Genomic DNA, 10,166 nt, shown 5'->3' on the forward strand with positions numbered 1-10,166 from the left:
TTCTGGCCTGATTTGGCGACTTGTCACTGTTCAAATACGACGAAGCTGTGGTATGAAGCAAACCAGGTCGATGTGCTACCGAAGTGGCTTAACCCACTTAATTGTCCTGAGCTTCGTCCTATCGAAAGATATTGGGCAATCGTTAAAGGAAAATTGAAAAGGAGTGGTAGTATTGTGGAAAATGAGAAATCAATGCTGATTGCCTTTAACAAATAAGCTGTGAAAGTGGACAGAAAATGTGTGCAGAAGTTAATGTCAAACATTAAAAAGAACACTCGCCATTTTATTCGCTGTAAACAAAATTGTATAATTTTTTGTAATAAATATAAATGCAAAGCATCCTCTTTAAATTAAACTTTATTTCATTAGAATCGAACAACAGGTAAGAAAGTTATAGCCTGCTTTAAGTGTCCGGATTTTTATAGAGGAGGCCCTTAAATTAAAGTATTAATTAATAATAATGAATACCTAACATACCTAAAATTACATTTAGTTAGCTCGGAAGTTTTCCAATGGCTTCAAAATAATTCTTTTGTGTTTTGTGGAGATATTATGAAAAAAAATTTAAGCCCCTCCCTTCACACAAAGCTGCCTACGCCCTTGTATGTACGACAGTGCGATGTCTTTGTAAATATTTGATTGCAATAAGACGGTGTTTTGAAAACATCAATCTGTAAGTAGGTCGAATTCGGAGTAATGTTTACACTTCGAAGGAATTAACTCAATTATTGTATGTTTGCGACTGCCTGTTACATCCTGACAAACTTTGGACAAAATCGGATTACTTTTCTTATAACTACCATAGGAGCAATCGGATGCAATCTTTGGTATGAAAAACTTGGTTGTTTAAATCTAGCTTTTTTCAGCCAAATCGGACTATACTTAAAAAATGTTTTATTATACAACATTGTTACACTGTAAAAATTTTATAAACTGCACAATTAAAGACTAAGCAGTTTAATTATCGAATTGTCCGGATTGCATACTGAAAAAAAACTACACATACCTTTACTTAAATAATAAGAATATAATATAAATATTAGAGAAAATAATATTAATATAATATTTCAATTTGAATTTGTCTGCTAATTTGTTTATTATAACTGTCATCAGTATATTCCGAAAAACATAAAACAATAATGATAACCAACTAGATGAGTTTGAATTAAAATTTAGTAACTATTTAAGTTCATCAACAAATGCTGCCTCCAGTTCAGCAATATACTTATCATCATCAAACTTATTTTCTTGTATAGAAGCAATCGAGTTGTTTTCGTTATTTTGCTGTAAGTTTTCTGTGTTTAGTCTTAAAGGCATTTCAATATCTGGAGTCATTTTTTTATCATTACCATCAAAAGTAACCATTATGTCACTAACTGCAGGCTTATCAATACACACTTGATTTTCAATTGACATAGCAGTTGACGATATTTGCGTTTTTTTTAATATTCCGAGAGGAATAAACTCACTTGTTTCTCCATTTGCCGATTTGGAAATTTGCACTGTAGTATGATCAATTGTATCTGATTGAAAACTGTTTAAATTTTCCTTTTTTTGTAAAGCCTCAATTGGATTTTTATAGATAACGTTTTTTTGTGGTTCAACACTTTTAGTTGCGCTTATTAAGTTTTCAACATGCAACTTAAAAATTAAGCTTTCTTTTTGAGGATGTAGTATTTTTTCAATTGAGTCGATCATAATTTTGCATCTACTGCGTACTTCGAAGCGTGGATCTTTACTGTACGCTTCGATTAACATATGAATAATTATTTCTGTGGGTGGAGGATAGCTGAGATTTCGCAGGCTAATAAATGCGAATAAGGTTTCGTACACTTCCAGACGATTGTGCCAGTCATTATAAGGATATTGCATTATTATTCGTTTCTCATAAATTTGAACTCCGATTTCCAATATAGTGTTGAATATATCCTGTTAATGATAAATGTTAATGATTTTACAAAAACACTCTTAGGGCCGGTTTTTCAATGTCTCCTTAAATTTTATAAGATAGAAAAATTCAAGTTTGACATTGATTTCTATACATTTTACGTCAAAATATCTGTTGTATAGTTATTAAACCCCTTAAATAGACATTGAACAACCGGCCCTTAATATCTACATATTCAAAATAGGTCCTTATCGTACCCATTTTGTATAGAACTTACCTTAAGAAAAGACGGCTTTAATAAGTGTCCAACTGAAAGAAGAACCGCTTGCAAGCAACGCAAAGCTTGCCCACAAACTAATTCTGCGCTTTTATTAATAATCGTCTTCCTTGGAAACGATTTTTCAGACTTTGTTAAATAGGCCTCTTTATTTTTGTTTCCAGGTGACTTTTTAGATAGAGGCGCCGACTGTAATATATTAAGTTTATAATACAAGCTTTTACATGAACATGTTGAGAATACTTACCACCAAACATATATCCGTTTGGCATATCTGTATATCTTCGAATATATTTTTAATAAGGTGCTCTAAAATTAAATCATATCCGCTTCCTTCGACAAAAGTAGTCAGCCACAATCTTGTTACTTCATACACCTTACATCGCAAATTACTGAAAATTTAATAAATAGAGAACAAATTAAATACAACAATTGAGTATACTGTAAGGATTGCATCTCTCAGGATCGTACATCTTAATAATTGTATACCCTGTGCGGGTAATAAAATATTGTTTTAAGAAATATATAAGGCAGAAAACAGCGTGGCAGACCTCATCAAGTATACATAATCTTTAGCAGTATCAAAATTCATTTAGATATAACTATGTCCTTCTGTCTGAACGTATAAGCCAAATTATCCCAAAGATGAAAACTCTAAAAGCATCCAATTTAGTATCCTTATCCACCTTATCCTCCTAAGAACAGCATATGTGAAACTTAACTCGATAAAAAAAATGGCTATATAAACATTTTTATAATAAGTCTTAATACTATAATAATAGTACATATATTAAGTTATTTATATCCAAAAAGAATGCATATCCTGTTATCTAATTATCTATTCTAATATTAACTTTGTTGTGTTAATTCGAAATTCAGCTGTGCGAAAAAATAAGAACAAAGATAGAAGTTAATGGATTACCGATTCCCACATCAGTTTTAACAATTTATTTATAATTTTAACTAAGGTCCATAGATTTAATAGGATTTTTTTTAGTTTTTTGCTCACATTGTGTTATATAAGTTTTACGTAAAACATGCAGTATAATAAATGATATACTTACATAAAATGCAATGGAGTTCCACCAATCGATAAGCACTTCGTGTTTTTAAGGGTCGCTAATAGAAGGTCCGTTATCAATGGGAAATGCATCCTGAGGTGAGTGTGGCAGCTATACGTAGAAAAAGGTGTTAAACAAATCCAATAAAATTGTTTATTAAGCCTTCTCCAATCCTTGCAACCAATGTTGGATCACTTATAATTTTTGCATACCCCAGATCTAATTTTAAACTTTTTTCTTTACAGTTCATAGCTTATATTATATATTAATTTCATTTTTAATTCATAACTTAATTTGTATACTCTGTAATGTTTTCTTTGCCGACTGCTTTTAGTCGTGCATAAATAAATAAAGAAATGGTTAGCATAAAATCAAAGTAAAAACAAAATATTTATAAATACTTGAATATATTAGGAACAATTGTGCATCATAAGATAAATAATACAATTTTTTAAATAATTGAAAGACATTACACCTCGATTCTAACCTAAAGCTTTTGTCGGATTTGCTCAACCTGTTCCAATTTCCGAAAGTATTTGTGAAAATAAATGGGTTACTTATTGGGGCTGCCCTTGTATGTGCAGAAACGAGTTACTTTTTCGGTACATATTTTGTACAACAATTCATGTGCTTTAAGATAGCGTAATACAAAATGAGACAATTCTAGACTTTTTAAAAGGCTAATTTGGACGAAACTGGGTTTAATTTAATAAAAACAAAACATTTCAGTTTTGTAATCAAATATTGGTCGCGTTCACCAGACACGTTTGCTCCCTGTTAATTTTTGTGATACCTTTGATACTTCTGGTTAACGGGACTGATACTGTATCATGATACCAAATGTTGTGTATTATGTTTGCTACTTTCTGCTACTTTTCTGCTGCCGTCACAAAATTATATCGAAATACATGAAATGCTTATCGAAAGTTTTCATTGTTATCAATGTGCAGCTGCCGCAGCAGTTTTTTTATTACATACAATTTATTTTAATTTGTCTAAGCTTAAATTTAATTTCCTATCTGCGCTGCTTATTACTTTTATTATCGATAATTATATTATCAGCTGTTGGCAGAAAAATATATCAAAGCGTTCACTAGGAAGTATCAGTAGCATAAAATTTATGTGATACTTGAATGTTTTCTGGTGAATGCAACCATTGTATACCATATTGTATTAATGCTTCAAAATAATTTTTAAATTTTTCTTATACTGGAGGGAATGGTTTTAAAATTGTAACCATTGTAAATTCTATCTCTAAACAAGCCTGAATATTATTTTTTGTAGAGATTTTTATAAATGTATATTACTTACATATCAATAAGGACTTCCAATAATTCTAATAATTTAGTATGCATCTGGGGTAAAAAGTGCCCAAGAAACATAGTATCAATACTCGGACTGGTTTCACAATTTGTAAAATTCATTCCTAATCCACGTTGAACAAGACCCAAAATTTTTGTTGGATGTATTAATTTATGTGAAGAATACGGAAAGCTGTAAGATAAAGTACACAATGTGCTGTAAATAAATTGTGAAATCAATTTATATTTACTAACCTTAACGCAATCTTGAGAAACTCAATAATATTGCAAAAGCGTCTGGAAGCCTGTGCTGCCCTTTCAATAGGATCTCCTTTTAGTATCAGTTCAAACGGTTCCAACTTGTGGCTTACAACAATTGTATTACAAACATTTTCATAATTGGGAAACGCCTCATTTAAAAGAGTGTTTAGATTGCCCAGTATACCTATTTGGTAATGCTGCCATTGTGTCTTATCGTTAAAGCTGCCAGTGTTGTTAGAATTGTTTCGAACCTGTTGCAGCAACAACCAACAACATCCGCTTTGATAGACTACATCTTGATCATTACTGTCCAAGACGGTAACTAGGTATCGCATTACCAGATTTTTTCCAGATTTACTAGGTCCAGGATAGTATTTCAAGCATTGTTTTATTGACTTTAATACAGAAATCGTGCAGCATAAGCTTGTCCGTTGTTCCATAAGACTTAAGCTCTCGTAAAACTTTAAGAGATACGTAGCTCCAAACCATTTTGATATATCAGGTATAGTTTGAATTTTCGCTACAAGCAGGGCTGAAAAGAATATAGGTAAGTTATTACTGAGCAGAGAGTTAAACCGAAACAGATATTGGTTTTAGATGGGGTTTCGGTTATGTTTGTATTTTTGCTTCGTAACGGTTTCCGATTTTTTTTATATTTCGGTTTCGAAATTCTGGTATGATTTCGGTACACCCAAAACATAAATTAGTTGTAAAAATGTTAACGTTAAAAATGAAAAAATATTAATTCATAAACAAAAATTGTTTAATTTCAAAATCGCAAGATTTTTGTAAAAAAAATTGTTGTTTGCGGTGCTTTTTTTCCGGTTTACAAACACTTATTTTAAATGCTTCTCCAGTGCTCTTCCAACTTCTTTTGGAATTGGAACTAGGCCGAATATTCTATATTATTATCTATTTACCTTATACTATTTTTCGATTGAGATTTATCCAAATATAACTCACAAATACATTATGTACTTGGTAAACTGGCCATAAAATCGACAAGTCAAACAAAACTAGTGTTGGTAAACGGTCCATAGTAGTTACAAGTTGCACAAAACAACAAAAATAGGCAATTTTTTATGGAAACCTCAAAGATAAATCGGTCTCTATGTGGTGTTTTTTTTTTTTTTTTGATTTGGAGTTGGCCCAGACTAATAGACTTTTACCATAATTTCCTTTTGACATTGCGCCCACGGGTAAGTCTCAACATGAAATAAACTTATCATAATGAGCATTAATATTAGCGTATAGAATTCCAGTTGCAGTCATACATATGTATGTATATGCATACGAATATGTTATGATATTTTGTACATACCCAATGTTTCATAAATAAGTTCACCATATGAGCGGATTTCCTTAAGATTGCAAGCTCTTAGTACGATGGATAACCAATGACTGGCTTTATCTTGAATAACATTCTGTGTACTGCGATTTAGATATTCGATGAGAAAACGTAATCCAATTGCCCGCGTTTTTGCTTCAGAAAGTAGAGAATTTATAGATTGTGCCTGCGTCGTCACGTCTTTCTGTAAATATATGCAATTTTAATGAGAATTGTGAGGATTAATGCTTTGGATAACTTACAGTGTCTTGAACACTGTGATCGACGACATTGAGGTAAACATTGCGGGTTTCTCTATTTGTCTGTGCAAGAGCGTACAGCATATTTCCATTTCTCAACATTTTACAAAACAATGATTTCAAACATGTGCGAATTAGTGTTGGGTTAAGTGAACAGAGACGTTGTTCAGTAAATGAACTAGTTTCTATCAACTGGTTCTTTGTTGTTCACTTGCTTCAATTGATCTAAATACTATGGGATTGTTGGTATTTCTAAAAATATCAATATCAATAATATTTAGAATAATATAATTATTATTTGATATTTAAAGCAAATATTTATGTATATAAAATTTGGATGCTATAAATATCTGACGTGTTCCCCCCTAAAAATAGTTGTGTTTCCACTAATTTTACTATTTTATTGCACGAATTGCACTTGGACACACTGACATCAATTTTATCAAAATACAATAATTGGCAGCAACTGCAAAAACAACAACTAAAATTATCGCACAATAATATCGGCCTAAATATGAACACACTGGGCTCAGTGAATTCCGGCAATAAGTAATTATGTAGCGTACACAAAAAATGTAGAATATTAAGGCCACACGAAAAGATTCAACGAAATCAGCTCTGATACTTGTGCTTGTGCTTCTGCACTTAAAGTTTTTGTTATGAAATAATTATATATAATTACTTTGCAAAACATAATCAGGCCTGTTCCGAATTCCGAACGTTTTCAAAAAGTAAAAGCAACACGAAAACGAACGTTTTACTATTTGCTGTTCCCAATTCCGACCGAAATGGACTTGTTTTTACTTTTCGAACTCGGTTTCGAAAACGTTTCGATAGCAGTAAGTCGTCGACCGTATCAGCTGTTTTAGCCAATGAAGAAATAGAAATTGTTTAAATAATATTAATTGCTAGTTTAATTCTGCAAATGCCGGCAATTATGGTTTTTGCTTGCTTGCATTTTTGCATTAAATTTTTTTGTCACCAGCTGATTGCCTGGCTTGTGCATATCGACATGAACCAGAGCTGTCATGAATTCAATAATAAAAACATTCAATCTTAAATTTTTCTCTTAGATCCGATTAGAATTACTTAAAACTATCTTTAAAAATTAATTTTAAATATTTCATGTTAAGTATAGCGCATAGAAGCTAAATTGGACTAAAATTTCGTTGTTCGAATTTTATTTATTAATTGAAGTATTTTCGATAACAAAAAGTAAAGTGAAATTCAGAATAGCTCGGTTTAGACATTGCCGCTTGATTTTGTTTTGTATGCAATATTATATAGATGTTAATAAAAAAATTCTTTTATAATTGGAATTGGAAACAGGCCCGAATATGTCCAAATGGTGAATGAAAATAGGCAGAAATTAAAGTTGTTTATGTTTATACTGTTACACTTTTTTGCATACTATTATACATATATCTTATACGTCAAACGACTGCTCGGTCAAGCTGTCAGTTGTTCACAATATTAATATCAAATCAGTGTGCAAGCCAGCATCTGTGACGAAGCTGCAGTTTTAGGAATACCCTGAAAGTAGTTAATTATGATAAATCTAAAAATTGCTGTAACACGTAAATAAAAATTAATGAGATAAAGTAATTATTTTGAATCATTCAAGATTTTTTTAAATTAAATTACATGTTCAATAATAATTAATTTCATGACATATTCTTTTTTCAAATTGCATTTTCGGGATCAGCGTACTAAACTTGACATAAGGGTGACCGTGTAAGCTTATTGCCTCGTTATTTTTTAGTGCATTTGTGTTTCAGGCGCGTGACACTGGTCAGCTGACATTTTTAGTTGGGCTAATTTTAATTCCATTTTTAATTTGGCGAGTTGAAACAAACATTAATAAGTTATAATGGCTCTGCATTCCGCAATTAAGGGAAAATTAATATCTGTCATTGGTGACGAGGTGCGTAATAAAATAATAGAAATACATGTTTTGCCCTGTAAATACATTATTTTAGTCTGTACAATCAGTACATAATAATATGTACACATGTATGTATGTGTATAATGCATATTTTTATGTGATTAGTTAAATTTGATATAAAATGGTGTTTGTATAGTGGCTCATAGCATATTTCAACCAGCACCAAAAGAATTCGATTCGGATTACAACTAAGCTTTGTACACACATGCATATGGATGTATACAATCAACTTGTGTATGTATGTATATATATGCGTATTCTATGTTCATTTACAAGAGAATGAAAAGGATACGATTTTAACTACTAATCTAAAACAAAATAAATATCCATCTTTAGATCAGTAACTCTAGTTAATAAAAATTAATACAATTTATATAATGCATACAATACACAATATCATGTAAAATATACTTAAATAAGTGTTAATCACTATATTAAATGTCTAGTTTACTTTTAATTAATGTTGATTTCTTTTTACCCAATTGATCTTATACACTTTTGTTATTAATATAGGACACCTGTGTTGGATTTCTTCTTGGCGGAGTTGGTGAAATAAACAAGAATCGTCATCCCAATTTTATGGTAGTGGACAAAAGTAAGTTATTTATATTTATAGTATATATAGCTTTACTATTGTATATACTTATATATTGCTGAATTGATTTAAGATACGGCTGTCAGCGAAATTGAAGACTGTTTTAAGCGATTCCTGAAACGCGACGACATCGATATTATCTTGATTAACCAGACATATGCTGAGCTGATTCGTCATGTTATCGATGCACACACTTCGCCAGTGCCAGCTGTACTTGAGATTCCCTCAAAGGATCATCCCTATGATGCCAGCAAGGATTCTATTTTGAGACGTGCACGAGTAAGTTTTATTTTAACATATTATTTGCATTTTGGTTACTATATTTTCATATATATATACATATTTTTATTTTTTTTTTTTGCATATTTAGGGCATGTTCAATCCAGAAGACTTGGTACGCTGAATCTGTAAATAGTAACGTTTGGTAACTTTAGCGATGTGCAATGTTTTACAACACCCGAAACTAAAGTATATTTCATAATCCATTATATGTCCTGTTAATCTTTGTTGTTGTATTCATTCCAAATAAAATACATAAAATTAGTGTGAGCAACTATTAAACGAATACTAGAGACTTACCTTAAATTTCATAAGAATTTCCCAGCTCTAAAAAATTTCTACATACCGTGATACAATTATATTAGGAGAGAGCTCTCATTTTTTGCTATCATATATTGTTCAGTATGTAATCAGACTGACATTTGAGTTATTTATTTTCTTTTTGTCGTTGTCAAAAATATTGTTTTATGCGAGCAGACCGACAAGTGAGTTGTTAGCTCGGTACCCAAAAAATGGGAGCCTATTAGATTCGTGACAATTATGGTACACTAATTTGAACACTTTTATCTCCGAGACTATTAAAGTTAGAGCAACCAAATTTGGTGACAATACTCAGAGGATGCTGACCTATATCAAGTTTATCTTAAAATTTGGCCACGCCCACTTCCGCCCACGTAAATAATATAAAATCTAATAACAAGAGCAGAGAAGATACTTGAGGAATTATGATGTATGGAGGACACATAATCACCTGGATCTCAGAGACTATGAGAGCTAGAGCTACCGAATTCGGTGACAATACTGCTACGTTGCGCACGCAGATCAAGTTTGCTTTAAAATTTCGCCACGCCCACTTCCGCCCACGTAAATGATATAAAATCTAACAACAAATGCAATTTAAAAGCTACAGCCTTGAGACTTGGCACACAGGATCGGGGGACGAGTCCTGAGGCGTGTTGAACATTTCATTGA

General features: G+C 31.5%; 2 protein-coding genes across 3 annotated transcripts; one reads left to right on the forward strand and one right to left on the reverse strand.

Annotated features, from left to right (window-relative positions):
• Nucleotides 1-1,155: 1,155 nt before the first annotated feature.
• Nucleotides 1,156-6,534, reverse strand: LOC117782677 (proline-, glutamic acid- and leucine-rich protein 1). 2 transcript variants are annotated; one of them, XM_034619707.1, is made up of 9 exons: nt 6,379-6,534; nt 6,110-6,317; nt 4,783-5,320; nt 4,538-4,720; nt 3,230-3,337; nt 2,413-2,557; nt 2,166-2,354; nt 1,350-1,929; nt 1,204-1,284 (listed from the first exon to the last, which is right to left on the reverse strand). In XM_034619707.1, the coding sequence occupies exons 1-9, from the start codon at nt 6,475-6,477 to the stop codon at nt 1,277-1,279; spliced, it is 2,058 nt and encodes a 685-aa protein (XP_034475598.1). In that variant the 5' UTR covers nt 6,478-6,534; the 3' UTR covers nt 1,204-1,276. The 2 variants fall into 2 exon arrangements, with proteins under 2 accessions (XP_034475597.1, XP_034475598.1); XM_034619706.1 differs by having other exon boundaries at nt 1,156-1,929; nt 6,379-6,532.
• A 1,608-nt stretch (nt 6,535-8,142) lies between these two features.
• LOC117782535 (V-type proton ATPase subunit F 1) lies at nt 8,143-9,480 on the forward strand. Its single transcript, XM_034619559.1, has 4 exons — nt 8,143-8,299; nt 8,834-8,915; nt 8,989-9,194; nt 9,286-9,480. Exons 1-4 carry the CDS (start codon nt 8,246-8,248, stop codon nt 9,316-9,318), a joined length of 375 nt encoding a protein of 124 aa, XP_034475450.1. The 5' UTR covers nt 8,143-8,245; the 3' UTR covers nt 9,319-9,480.
• The last annotated feature ends 686 nt before the right edge of the window (nt 9,481-10,166 follow it).

Source organism: Drosophila innubila (assembly GCF_004354385.1).
Source record: "Drosophila innubila isolate TH190305 chromosome 2L unlocalized genomic scaffold, UK_Dinn_1.0 5_B_2L, whole genome shotgun sequence".
NCBI lineage: Eukaryota > Metazoa > Arthropoda > Insecta > Diptera > Drosophilidae > Drosophila > Drosophila innubila.